Source organism: Stegodyphus dumicola, chromosome 4 (assembly GCF_044657685.1).
Source record: "Stegodyphus dumicola isolate Sdum_Otavi_A_Nest chromosome 4, ASM4465768v1".
In the NCBI taxonomy this organism is placed as follows: Eukaryota; Metazoa; Arthropoda; class Arachnida; order Araneae; family Eresidae; genus Stegodyphus; species Stegodyphus dumicola.
The window spans coordinates 158113283-158128669 of NC_140771.1; the positions used below are offsets into that span (position 1 = coordinate 158113283).

The following is a 15387-nucleotide window of genomic DNA, read 5'->3' on the forward strand; positions in this document are numbered from 1 at the left end:
CCAGGCAGTGCTTTGTGTCTCGTATATGATCAGTGCTAGACTTTTTGCTGCCTGGTGCAGTCACTCCTGTTCTAAGATTTTGCCTCCCACTGCTTCTTAAATTTTAACATCCACTGTGTCTGCCCTGGCCTATGTCATCAAGATAGTCAACATATAATTTGTAAAAAAGTATTTTGTTAGAGTTGTTTTAAGGGTACCCTATGTATTATCGCCAAGTTGTCTCATTTATCGCCAAGTTGTCTCGTTAATCGCCAAGTTGTTTCTTCATTTATAACCTGAGTAGTTGAATGTTATGGAAACCCTATTATGACATAATCAGTTCCATTATTCTGGGAAATTTTGATTTCATGAGATGTTTTGTAAGGGCTTTTGTGGTTGTATTGCTTAGTAAGTACTTTGCTTCTTTTATTGTTTAGACGCTAGAATGGCTGAATGTAGTAAGATTAATTTGAAGTTTCTGTACGATTTGGAATGAAAGGGGAAAAGAGCACTGGTGTATGGAAATAAAGGTTTACTTAGTAGCCATTTTCTGTACAGTTCGGAACTACAGAGGATATTTTTTACTTTTATTTTTGTGAATTTATGTGGCAACACCAATATACAGATTTTAGTTCAGATAGTTTTAGGAAGTTTTTGGATGCTGTTAAGGAATTTTGTGTGCCACAGACTGAAGATGAAGAAATTTCTAAAATTATGGTAAATGGATATTTGCTTTGTGTAGTGCTTAAATACATAAGATGTTTTTCCTTTTTTTATGTTATTTTATTGTTTGTTTCAAAATGTAGTTTATTGAGATTATGTATTTTTTGCCTCTACTGTAGAATTGTATTCGGTGAATCTTTGGATTATGGTAACTTGCCGGTATTTTGGCGAAAATTTAGCGACCAACCCTGCTACAGCAAACTGCTAGTGTTTTTTTTTTTTTGGGCGCCATTTTGTTTTCACGAAGTAAAGGCAATTTTTTTTTTTTAATTTTTTTTACTCGACATTTTTTCCAACAATCTGCTAGCCGAATTACGCTTATGCTAGAACTTTTATGGAACAAAAGTGCTTAAACATGATGAAGATTAGGTGCGAAATTGGGAGAAAGTGCAGAATCGCCCATTGCTTCGCGCGTTTTTAAGAATTGCACATACGCAGTATCCATGTAATTCATGTAATGTCAACCTATTTTCAATTAAAAAAACATCCCAGAATTGCACAAAAATGGCATTGCGCACACTCTTGACTTTATCCATGTACACATCGACCTATTTTCACCTAAAAAGTCAAAGAAAATTGACAAAAATCCAATTCTTGTTACTCTTGTAAGAAGTGCCAAACAAATAAGTGGGCAATTCTGCACTTTAGGAGCGAAATTGTTTCTAAGTGCTTATTAGCTAAATTCACGATCGGAATTTTCCGGAAAATGTCACATGACATGTTTCATGATCTCTCATTTCTCTGAGACAAAATAATCTGTGTACTTCTCAGATTATTGCTAAAGTCCTACCTAGTAAGTAACCTTTATCGCCTTACCAAAATGTCGCCAAACTACCTGTTACCATATTCCAAAGATTAGCCTTGTGTTCTCCTTTGACTTTTGAAGTGAAAATATATCGATGTGTACCTGGGCAAAGTAATGGGAGTGCTAAATGCTAAGTTTATGCAATTCTCTGATATTTTTTTAAGTGAAAATAGGTCAGTGTGTACATGGATAAAAGTCAAGGGAGTGTGCAATGCAAGTCTGGGATTTTTAGTGAAAATCAGTTGATGTGTACATGCATACAGAGTTTGTGTTATTTTTGTGTAGCGGCGATACAAAAATCGTTGCTATGCAAGCCAAATTAACAAGTCAAAGAATTGCTCAAACTTGGTATCCATGTACCGCCAATTTTCGCCAAGGGATACCCGTAAATATACTTTTACCAAGTATTTATATAGCAATCTAGGTAAGTGCACGTAGCATACATGTGCAGATTTTGGTTTTTCAAATTCGATGGTCATTTTTCTGGTTAGTGTTTGTTCTGATTATTATTTAATGAGTTTGGATTTTTCCCCCCTTATAACGAATCGTAACAGTACTGTGGAGTTTGCTGGTTGATGAAAAAGAAATCATTGCAGTTCTTCAAAAATTGTTTTGGACTAGAGTAGAAAATGCAAATATGTGCATTCAACGATGCATGTAATAAACGATTGAATTTGCATGTCAGTGCCACAATTTGTGCAATTTTGATTAATTTTTTTAAGCATCACTGGATGTATGGGAAAATAACAGCATGTGCAATGCATTATTTGTGCAATTTTCCAATACATTTTAAGGGAAAACAGGTCTATGTGTAGGAAAGATTAGTGATTTGTGCTGTGCAGTTTGCTGAGTATCTAGAAATGTGTAACATTTTTTAAATTTAAAACAGTGCATGCAAAATTGCAATAATGTATATGAAAAGAATAGGGTGTTTCTTGCATTTTTAATTTTGTTTATCGTTTGCGTAATTCGGTACAACTCTGATATTAGCCCTAATTTCACCAAATGTGGCGATATGTGTTCTACGTTGGATTTTGGCGCGATTGCGTGTTGTATGGCAACTCTGTTGATGTTGAAAAATCTTTCGCTGGAGCTCGTTGGTTCGCATCATGCTCTGTGTCTGAAAAGATAGGGGAGGAAAGATAAAATGGTTGAAGTTGTTGAATTGAAGTTCTGCAAAAAGAAATATCGTGGCCATCCTGTTGAGGGAGAGTGGGTATTTGGAGGTGTGGAAAGAGGGTCTGGGAGATTATTTTTAGTGGCTGTGCATGATAGAAGTAGGGATTTTTGATTTTATTTATTTGTGAACCATAGTATGAATTTTCTGGATAGTGTGTCTGGCTGTCATATAAATACGATAGTGATTACATGGCGGCATGTTAAAGGCAGTATGAAATTGGTATTTCTGCTGTTCAAAAAAGCATTAATTCATGGTAAGTGCATTTTATTTTATTCTTATTCTTATTTTGTAGAATGTTTTGTTCATTGTTTTTTAGTATGAATTTCTGTCATTATTGCTGCTTTTTTTTAATTGTTTGAAATTTATTTTAGTTTATTTTGATGATTAGTGCATCTAAATTGTGCAATTCGTAGATGTTTTTTAAAGTTGAAACTGAATGCTGTGTACATTGTATTATTTGAAATTTATTGCTGTTATTTTAATTTATCAAAGAGAGGTGTGCGCAGTTCCTAGATTCGTTTGTTGCCTAGATTATGTAATTCTTAGATTTTTTTAAGTTTAAACAGGATACTGTGTACATGGTATTCTTTGAAGTTTATTGTTATGTTAATTTATTAAAGCGAGGCATGCGTAGTTCGTAGATTCATTCGTTGCCTAGATTGTACCATTCTTAGATTTTTTTAAGTTAAAACATATCGCGGTGTACATGGATTCCTGTCAAATGTTTTTGATTATAAACTTAACGATTTTGCTATCTACATATTTTGTTTTTGTTTTGGATTTTTACCTTAAATTGTGTGTTTGAAATGGGGTTTTTTGCATGTGCGAAAACCGCGTTTTTGGAGACGTTTTAAGCTGAAAGTTCGAAATGTAGAGAAAAAATTTAAGATAGTAATATGGCAGCATGGAGTTTCTCGTCAAAAATTTTTGCCGGCTTGAGTGCGCATATCAGAATAGTTCCCATAATTTTTAGTGTGTTGCTGTATTTGAAAATGATTGTTGTCTTTTTTGTCTTTGGCTGGTGAAAATTAGTTGTAAGCAATTGGCAACATTTGGGGAGGGTAGGGCAGATGATCAGAAAGTACCATGATTTTCATCAAGGTTGCTAAAATATTCTGTGAATTTCTGTGTCACTTTTAAAATTTGTAACAAAATTTAATGCTGTTCTTCTATATCATTGATATTTACATGTGATGAAATTGTAAAATATATCAGGCTGAATTCAGGATCAAAGGATCCTGGAAATTGATATATCTGGGCAGTGTAAAGGATAAAAGTATGTTTTAGGGTACACCTTGGTGAAATTTGCAATTTTTGGCGGTACATGGATACCGAATTTGTGCAAGTCTTTGACTTGTTATTTTGTCTTGCGTAGCGACGATTTTTGCGCCAAAAATCGCCGGTACACAAAGCCAAAATAACAAAACAAAGAATTGCACAAACTCGGTACCCATGTATACATCGACCTATTTTCACTTTACAAAAAAAAAAAAAAAAAAAAAAAAAAAAAAAAAAAAAAAATCAGAGAATTTCACAAACTAGGCTTTCTGCACTTCCTTGAGCTTGTCCATATACATATCGATATATTTTCACTTAAAAAGTTAAAGGAGTACCCAATTCTACAGTAGAGGCAAACAAAAAATACATAATCCTAATAAACTACATTTTAAACCAAACAATAAAATAACATAAAAAAGTATTATGCATTTAAGCATTACAGTCAATTAATGTACTTTTTATCTTTCATTCCAAATCGTACAGAAACTTCAAATTAATCTTACTACATTCAGCCATTCTACCGTCTAAACAATGAAACAAGCAATGTATTTCCTAAACACACACACACCACAAAAGCCCTTACAAAACATCCCACGATTCAAAATTTCTTGAAATAACGAAAACGATTACATCATATTAGGGTTTCTATAACATTCAATTACGCAGGTTACCATAAACGAAACAACATCATGGCGATAAATGAAACAACTTCGCTATAATACAAGGGGTACCCCAAAGTCAACTCTAACCGTGTAAAGGGTAATTAATAGCATTATCTAGTTGGGTAAATAAGAACTGTGAGCATGGCTGATGAGTTTTGTTCAGATTTTGTGAATTTATGCAGATGTGTAAATGTATACATATCTGTGGAAGTTTATGCAGATGTGTAAATGTATAAAGGCAGGTCCCATACATTTGGCAGCAAGGTTCAGTACACTAAATATTGATAACTCAATTTAATTAAAAATCAGAAAATCTTTATATACTGAAACATTTCCTCTAAATAAAAAGTAATTTTCGGCTGATCTTTGGAATATGGTAACTGGTAGTTTGGCGACATTTTGGAGGCAATAAAGGTTACTACCTAGGACTTTGGTAATAATGTGAGAAGCACTCAGTTTTGATTACGCATTATTTTGTGTGAGGGAAACGAGAGATCATGAGATATGTCATGTGACATTATGAGACGAATTACAGTGGTTTAATCGGAAAAGGTGGGAAATCTGGAAATTTCGTATTTAGCTATATTCTGTGTTGTGTGAAACGTGACATTAATGGACGAATTATAGTTCTTTAATCGGAAAAGGGGGTTAATTTGGAAAAGCTTCATTGTGTGTTGTGTGAAATAGTGTTGATTAATTTTCGGATTGCATGGCGCTATGTAAAGTGAATTGTAAATTTTTAATACGTTTATCTGATAATAATAATAAGTTGAGATTGTGTGAAAGGAAGGATATTACAAGTTTAAATGGCGGTGCAAGAAATATGGTGAAAATGAACATCTTGTGAAAAAGAGTGTAAGGAAGGGTACGTGGTTTCCTGAAAGTAGTTTGAGTATAGGTAAAATTTTATTAATTTCTTATTACTTGGTGAATAGACTTCCAGTTGACTACTGGATTTAGGATTTAGAAATTAGCAGTAGTACTGCAGCGACGTAATGAAGATTCTGAAGAAGATTAGGTAAGTTAGTATTTTTAATTATTTGAGGATATTATTTTTATGCATTGTACTAAATGTAAGGAGTAAATAAATTAAAATGGTATTACTTGAAAATTGTTATTAGCAATGATTTAGTTTAAAGTAATTAGGATTGTAATCTAATTTTTATTAATTTAATGTATGTGCTTATTTATATTTTAAGTAGTGTTTTTTAATTTAATGATTGTGATTTTGTGAGTTATATGTTTGAGTAGTATACGTTGAGTATTTTCATGCATTTTCGTGAAATTTTTCCAATTTATGAGAAAAAAGCAGTGTACATGGATATAGTGAAGAGTGTGCGCAATGCCATTTTTGTGCAATTCTGGGATGTTTTTTTAAGTAAAAATAAGTCGACGTGTACATGGTTTAGTGATATTTTAATTAAATGATAGTTATTTTGTGAATTTTATGTTTGTAGGAATTTGGTATATGTTTTAGTTGGAAGTAAACGTGCATGGAAATAATTTAAATATTTGACACTAAGTATTTATAATGTTTGCAGTATGAATTCGTTGGTGACGTTTATAATATAATAGATAATTTAGAGGTAAAAGTTTTTGGATATTTTATTTATTTTATACGTGGAAATTTTCATATTTGGAAAGGGTATATATTTTTTCGCGATAAGGTAATTTCATATATGTTCTTTTTACCGAGTTTAAAGATTCAGAAAATTGTCATGCATTTTCGTGAAATTTTTCTTATTTATGAGAAAAAAGCAGTGTACATGAATATAGTGAAGAGTGTGAGCAATGCCATTTTTGTGCAATTCTGGGATGTTTTTTTAAGTAAAAATAAGTCGACGTGTACATGGTTTAGTGATATTTTAATTAAATGATAGTTATTTTGTGAATTTTATGTTTGTAGGAATTTGGTATATGTTTTAGTTGAAGTAAACGTGCATGGAAAAATGTTTGCGGTATGAATTCATTGATGACGTTTATAATATAATAGATAATTTAGAGGTAAAAGTTTTTAGATATTTTATTTATTTTATACGTGGAAATGTTCATATTTGGAAAGGGTATATATTTTTTCGCGATAAGGTAATTTCATATATGTTCTTTTTACCGAGTTTAAAGATTCAAAAAATTGTCATGCATTTTCGTGAAATTTTTCTAATTTATGAGAAAAAAGCAGTGTACATAAATATAGTGAAGAGTGTGAGCAATGCCATTTTTGTGCAATTCTGGGATGTTTTTTTAAGTAAAAATAAGTTGACGTGTACATGGTTTAGTGATATTTTAATTAAATGATAGTTATTTTGTGAATTTTATGTTTGTAGGAATTTGGTATACGTTTTAGTTGAAGTAAACGTGCATGGAAGAATGTTTGTGGTATGAATTCATTGATGACGTTTAAAATATAATAGATAATTTAGAGGTAAAAGTTTTTAGATATTTTAGTTATTTTATACGTGGAAATGTTCATATTTGGAAAGGGTATATACTTTTTCGCGATAAGGTAATTTCATATATGTTCTTTTTACCGGGTTTAAAGATTCAGAAAATTGTCATGCATTTTCGTGAAATTTTTCTAATTTATGAGAAAAAAGCAGTGTACATGGATATAGTGAAGAGTGTGCGCAAGGCCATTTTTGTGCAATTCTAGGATGTTTTTTTAAGTAAAAATAAGTTGACGTGTACATGGTTTATGTGTATGTGTTATTGTGAAAAACGCGCAAGGAGTTTGCGATTGTGCACTTTTTCCCAATTTTGCAGTGAACATTTGTCATGATTAAGTAGTTTTGTTAGATAAAATTTCTAGTATAAGTGTAATTTGGCTAGTAGATTGTTGGAAAAAGTGTTCAGTAATTAAAAAGAAAAGAAACATGTCTTTACATCGTGAAGACAAAATGGTGGCGGGAAAAAAAAAAAAAAAATAGAGGGTTGCTGTAGCAGAGTTGGTCGCCAAATTTTCGCCAAGAAATCGCCAAGTTACCATAATCCAAAGATCAACCTAATTTTCTTACATAATAGCAAATCATAAAGTCTTATCTAGAAGCAATAGAAAAACCAACATAAAAAAAGCACACAAACTATTTAAAACAGAAATAAAAATTCAATGAAATTCAATGGTGTAAGTTCTGCTCTACTTTAATTATAATTTATTTTAATTAATATTTTTATAAATTTTAATTTTTATATTTGGGCTTTAGTTATTTTTAAATTTATTACTACAGTCCGAGGTCCGGACTCATCGGGACTACTGTGATTCCGGATTTTTCTGGGTATTAGATCATCAGTTTAAATCTGGTACGATGGCGTGTAGAAATTATAAAATTAAAAATATGAAATCATGATTTATGAAATAATGAAGCATTTATGATCTAAAGCAGTGGTTCTTAACCTTTTTGAGCCGCGACCCAAATTTGAGAAAAATGTTTATGTCGCGACCCCAAAAAAGTCAATATTTTTTCATTGCTTTATTTTAGAGCATATTTGTAAAAACCTTTAATCTTACAATGATGACTTATTTAACTTACAAATTTTTTATTTTTTTATAATAATGAAGTTAAACAAAAGTACTTTTGATCCAAGAAAAATTTAATAAATAATCAAGTGTTTTTAATATTTTTATTGACCAAACTAAATAAATTAAAAATTTTTAAAAATAATTGATATTTAATCTTATAATAACATTTTATACGCTTTTAATGAGAACCTTGTGCTTGAATACATTTTGAAAGATCTGCAAACCTGGGTTGAATGCTTGTCAAGGAGCACCTTAAATCTATTTCTGGATTTAACTTGTTCCGGTGGTTGTTTTTGATTACACAGAGAGCCGAAAAACCAGCCTCACGCATATATGTTGTTGAAAAGGGCAATAATACTTTTAGGGCTTCTTTAACAATTATTGGCTTTTCGGTTTTTAGATTTAACCAGAAAGCACATAAAGATTGAGTGTTTTTGTAAAAATTGTATCGAAGTGCTTGGTCACTTTGAATTTCTATTAATTGTTCTTGAAATTGATTAATATTAACAAATTCCTCATGCAAATCACTTACGTCAAAATCAAATGGCATTCGAACCCAATTATATTTAAAAACATCGTCTGCAGGAAAATACCGATCAAAGTCTGCTATTAGTTTTTCTAAATGATTGATAATAATTTTCTGTATTTCAAAATCTGTGATATTAATATTCTTGTCTTCAACAAGTAAATTAAGAGTCTGAAATGAAGCAAGTTTCTTTACTTCAACCTTATTTCTCCATAATTTGAGTTTATTTTTAAAACATGTAATTTTTTCAGTTAATTCAATAATAGTATGATTACGTCCTTGCATAGACATATTTAGATTATTTATTTCAAACAAAATATCTGCCAAATAAGCAACTTGAGTAATCCACTTCAACTCGGAGAATTTAGATGCTAATGGGTGTTTCTTTTCTCTCAAAAAAAATTCGACTTCTTTCCGCAATGAAAATACTCTTTGAACAACTTTGCCCGGGATAGCCATCTAACTTCAAAGTAATATAATAAATGTTGATATTCTGCACCAAATTCTGAACACAGTTCGCGGAAAATTCTACAGTTAAGAGCTCTTGATTTTATAAAATTGACTACCGTAACAATTTCATTCAAAACGATACTTAATTCGGGTGATAAATTTTTTGAAGCAAGATTTTGTCTATGTAAAAAACAATGAACCGATAAAATTTCTGAATTCATTTGTTTTGCTCTTGTCGAAAAACCCTTTTGAGATGCTGTCATGGCAGCTGCACCGTCGGTGCAAATACTGAAACACTGATTCCAATTTAATCCTTCTGCTTTAAAAAACGAATCGACAATGAGAAATATATCTTCACCTCTAGTTTTTGTTGACATTGATTTTCCAAATATAAAATCCTCCTGTATATCTGTTAACCCTGGATACCGCACGTAAACCATTAGTTGAGCATCATTACTTACATCTGTCGTTTCATCCAGTTGAATACTAAATAAACCAGCAATTTTTATAGCAGAAATAAGTTGATTCTTAATATCAAATGACATATCATTAATTCGTAAACGAATTGTATCATTTGATAATGGTACCTTTTGTAATTTCTTTGAAATTTCATCTCCGCACATGATACGTGCCATGTCAATGGCAGCAGGTTTTATAAGTTTTTCAGCAATATTATGGGTTTTCTTTTGTCTTGCAATATGCCAAGCCACATAAAAAGAAGCAAGTGTAGCTTGTTTGGTAGAAATTAGGAAACTATTACTACTTGGTCTAAACGCTGTCTTTTTAAATCGGCTTCTTTTCTTTCGAAAAAAGTACGATCTTTTCTGTCTTTTAAGTTTGTTCAGTTTCATCGATTCATTACTTAGTATTTCACTGCACAAGACGCATTGCGGCTTGTTCATTCCTCCATCATAAATGCAAGTAAACCCTAATTCTAAAAATGCTTCCTTGTATTCACGTTTTGCCATTTTAGGGTGATTACAATTTTACAATATGCACTGCAGCTTGATCACTCCACTTTTAATAAACAGACAAAAATTGTTTCTAAAATGCTCGTATTCACGTTTCATGATTATTACACATTCCACTGTTATTCACAACATAATACACAGAAACGAGTTTTTGACAAAGAACTTGCAGCGGAGTGCAACTTTTTTACGTAAATATCATTAATATGCAAACAGAAATTAACAGAATACAATTTTCCATTATTACTTCTTTATTCACACGAGTTAAATCGATAATATCTGTTTACATGTTTACAACCAACGGAAATTCCCCGGTTTCTTAAAAGTCGAAGTAAAAGTAGCTGATTGAAAGCGCTTTTAATTTTTACCAAAAGGTGTCACTACCGGAGAATGACTATGTTACCTACAACCTTATTGTGTCTGCGCGCATGTAAAGCAATGGCGTGAGTATTACCAACACCTCATAGAAGAAAGCTATAAGACAGAAATTGGATGTCACTTCTAGAAGGCCGTTCGTGAAGAGCGGTAAAACCAATGCATTGTTTTAGAGAATAACTTGTATTAGAAAAAAACTCTTCTAGTAGGTGTTGGTATTACTTATTTTTGTATATTAAAAGTTTTTTTTAATTTGAATTAGCGCGACCCAAAAAATATGCTTCGCGACCCAATTTTGGGTCGCGACCCATAGGTTAAGAACCGCTGATCTAAAGGGTATCAAAATATATACACAAACACACAAAAAGCTCAGTATTTATTTGCTTACTGTATTAAACATTTCTATCAATGTACATTGTTTAAGCTGCTTCGTTTTTTGGGGCTAATACTTTCTCTTTAACGTAGCGGTATTTTCTGGATCTAGAACCATGCTATAGATTTCACCATTCATTAATTGATTGATGATTGAGAAGCATTATCATCACAATGAAAAACTTCTTTCATGTCATCTTCATTTATTACCGCTTCTCCATGTTTCTTTAGAAAATCCATTAATTGGAAAATTTCACCTTTGTTTTGCGATGTCCAAAAACCTTTAAAATTAGCAGCTATTGTCATCAAATTTAGCTGTCCTTCACTATATATCATGCATCATGAGCTTGGCGACTAACTACAAGTTATTCCGATAAATTTTACCTTGCTTCTATTGTGCACTGAGACAATTAAGCATTATCATCACAATGAAAAACTTCTTTCATGTCATCTTCATTTATTACCGCTTCTCCATGTTTCTTTAGAAAATCCATTAATTGGCAAATTTCACCTTTGTTTTGCGATGTTCGAAAACCTTTAAAATTAGCGGCTATCGTCATCAAATTTGGCTGTCCCTCACTATATATCATGCATCATGAGCTTGGCAACTAACGACAAGTTATTCCGTTAAATTTTACCTTGCTTCTATTGTGCACTGAGACAATTAAGCCTGAATTATGTTAGTTTAGTTATTTATTATATTTGTTTAAAAAGGTAAACAAATAAATATTAAGCTTTTTTTTGTAAATTTTGACACTCTTTAGATCATTGAGTACGAAATATTGAAGAAAAAATAATTACCAAATAATTACTGAATAATAGTGAGTCATAATGGAAATAAATTATTGACATCATGATATAAGTTTTTTCCCCTCTAATCTGCATCAAGGTAAAAAAGCAGACAATTCACTCAACTCTTCTTTCAAGTTCACAATTCACGTTGTATTTTCTGAACATTGTTATTTCATGAGATTGTTTAGTGTTGCCTTTTTTTATCCGGATATTTTGTGAATAAATTAAGAATATTTTTAATTTCGGCCCTTTTTAATACAATGACAGATAAGACACGCACTCATGATTTTATTGCTTGCAATGTTGAAAAACGTAAACACGTTCCATTGACGGTAATGCAAAAAGTGCAAATTTTGCAAAAGATGGAGGCAGGTGCTACTCCTTGGTTTATAGTAGGATCGTATGGAATTGTGACAGGATTGTGTATGATATGCGGAAAAATAAAGAAAAGCTGTTGAAATTTAACGGCAACAGTGATTCTAACACCGGAAATCTTTGCATGAGGGGAAATCAGCAAACCTCAATGCTGTGTACGTATATAATACACTCAATAATATAATCAGTTTATATATGGTGTCTCACAAAAGTGATGGGACACTTATGCTTTACAAAAGGAAACTGTAGTAAAATAAATTTTAAAAAATGTGAAAATTTTTTGTGGGTGTGTTTCATACTAAATTTAGTAACAATTATTACATAACATACATTTTTTCAAAATATTAAAATATTAATTTAATAAAAATACGATTGTTTAGAAGAGCAAAAAATGGCTCACATAAGTGATGGGACACTTACTTTTCCATCAAATATTTATCCCAAAATTTTACTTTTTAAAAGGTTTTAATATTTTGTTGGATTTCCTTTTACATTTAAAACATGATTTAATCTTCTTGGTATGGATTCGACTAATTTTTTTATGATTTCTGGAGCAATTTTGCCCCATTCTTCTTGAAGCACCGATTTTAATTGTTGCTTTGAAGAAATGATGTGTTTGTGAATTCTTGATTTCAATTCTTGCCAAATATTCTGTATAGGATTTAAGTTTGGAGATTGTGGTGGTGTTTTCATTATTTCAGGATAGTTATACAGCAGCCAGAGTCTAACGTTCAAAGCAGTGTGCTTGGGGCCATCGTCTTGGTGAAACTTAAAATCGTTATGAAGGTTCAATTTTCGTGCTGAAGATTTCAAATTTTGATTTAAAATGTCAATATACTTGTATTGATCCATTATACTGTCAATAAAAACGAGATTACCAACTCCAGGGGACGACATACATCCCCATACCATAACTCCTTCTTCACTATGCTGTACTGTTGGCACCAAGTTCTGTTTACGAAATTCTTTCCTGGGTTTTCTCCACACCAAGATTCTACCGTCAGAACCAAATATACTAAATTTACTCTTATCAGCAAATATAACTTCATTCCAGTAATCAGAATTCTTATTTATGATGTATATTTTGCAAAAGCCAGTCTGAGTTTTCTATTCTTTTCACTTACGAAGAATTTTTTCCTGGCTGCTCTACCGTGATATCCAGCAGATCATTACTCTTTTAATAGTCTCAGGATTAACAATTACTCCAAATAATGCTTGTAAATCAGCATCAACTTTAGGAACACTCATTCTTGGATTTTTTTTTTAATATTTCGAACGATAATTCGCTTTATTCCATTGGATAGCTTTGATGGTCGGCCAGGTCTTCTTTTATCCTGAATCATATGATTCTTTTTATATCGTTTAATGATATTGAAAACTGTTGAATGACTCAAGTTAACTGTTTCAGCAGTTTCTCTAATAGATTTTCCACGTTCAATATGCAAATTAATAACTAATTTTCGAATTCCAGGCAAAGTTTCTTTTCGTTTAGCATTCATGGCTGCACAGAGCTAAAAAACACAAAAAATTCCAAAACAAACTGGACAGAAATACTGCAGACGATTTTATAAATTATTGGCAATTGCTTTTGAGTAAAAATAAATACCCCAAAAGATATTTTTATTTGCTTACTAGACGATTTTTGTTGCATAGTACGTAGTGTCCCATCACTTAAGTGAGCCATTTTCTGCTCCGTTCTAAACAATTGTATTTTTATTAAATTAATATTTTAATATTTTGAGAAAATGTATGTTATGTAATAAGTGTTATTAAATTTAAGTATGAAACACACCCACAAAAAATTTTTACGTTTTTAAATTAATTTTATTACAGTTTCCTTTTGCAAAGCAACAAGTGTCCCATCACTTTCGTGAGACACTGTATGTAATAATAATTTAATGCATGTAATAAATTATTGAAATAATGTATAGGGTTTTCTTCCGCAAAGGATCCGTTGGTGCCGATGCGATTTATTCGCCAAACTCACCAACGGCTAATCGGCCATGATTTTAGTGGTGTATAGTCAAAGAATATGTATTGTTAGAGACATTCTTTGGTATAGCTAAGTTGCAAGATATTTATCATATGGAAGCCATGATTTTAGCTGTGTACAAGTCAAGTTATAAGATATTTACCATATAGAAATTAAATGAATAGGTTGATAATGACATTTAGCGGTGTATAGTTAACCCGGAAGGACGCAGGATGTATTATTTAACACGAGAACGCTCGTCGCAATTAAATGACATACAAATGAAACATGTTATTACGATTCAGTAAAATAATGCATTCTGTGTTAATTGCAACATTTATTATATAAAATAACTTAAAAATAATGTTAATTTTAAAATTAACATTATATATAATAACTTAAAAATAATGTTAATTTAAAATTAATAACAAATAAAAGTACTTACATTTTCTTCAGATGACTAGGAATCATTGATTTCTATGAGAAATTTGTGTTTTTTTTTTAATTTTTGAATGCAATTATAATCCAAATTATGCAGAATTATTACATGGATAATGAGTTATATAATTAATTTTCAAATCAATAAGGCTCAAGAAAAATTAGGTATTTTGTAGTTTATACATGAAGCTTCTATTTCACAGTGTTCTTGACATATTTTTTTTTTTACACTTCACACATACAGTTTTTGATTTTCTGTCTTTCTTTCTTGAGCACATATAACATCTCCGGTAACATAATTTTCTTTTCTTTGTTTGCGAATCTTCAAGAGAATCTTCCATTATATTCATGCTGTTTCTGTTATGATTTCAAATGAGGATCTAAACGTGCCTCCTATTCCTGAACTTCTCTGGTGGAGTTTTAGTAGATGAAAGTAAGATCCTTGATTTTATGCCGGCAATATTTAATAGCAAAAGTAATATGCCTATCAGTTTGATATTCTGGCCACAAAGTAAGTGCCACACATTTCGTCGACTATATCAACTGCTCCTTTTGTCATGTTATAAAACGTAATTACTTCTTCAAATCTCCCGTGCTTTTATCAATATGGTCATCATTGTGCATAGTTGACAAAAGGTTAACACATTTGTTCTTTTCAGCCATATAAGAAAGTAGCATTATATCCTTTTGAAACCCTAAGAGAGTTGAATGCTGTTCTCTATTCTTATTCGACACAAATTCAGGTGGGATAATCTTATCCTTGCATATTGTTCCCATGTTCAAAGTATAGAAGGATCTAAAATCAACCACAGTAAATATCTTTATACCATATCTTACAGGTTTCTTAGGCATATACTGCTAAAAGGAGCATCGTCGTCAAAAAGGTTCTAGCTTTTCGTCCAAAGTCATGTATTCCCATACATGATATAATTTCTGACAATTCTCGACAAAATTTTCAAACAAATCTCTAATTGGAGC

General features: G+C 31.3%; 2 protein-coding genes across 3 annotated transcripts in view; one reads left to right on the forward strand and one right to left on the reverse strand.

Moving 5' to 3' along the window:
• The window catches only part of wapl (cohesin release factor wings apart-like), a 96923-nt gene that overhangs the window by 1629 nt on the left and 79907 nt on the right, over nucleotides 1-15387 (forward strand). The gene's annotated exons all lie outside the window — the stretch shown is intronic.
• LOC146997731 (SCAN domain-containing protein 3-like) lies at nucleotides 8320-15186 on the reverse strand. The gene is made up of 3 exons (XM_085814385.1): nucleotides 14987-15186; nucleotides 9318-9603; nucleotides 8320-8838 (listed from the first exon to the last, which is right to left on the reverse strand). Exons 1-3 carry the CDS (start codon nucleotides 15184-15186, stop codon nucleotides 8320-8322), a joined length of 1005 nt encoding a protein of 334 aa, XP_085670511.1.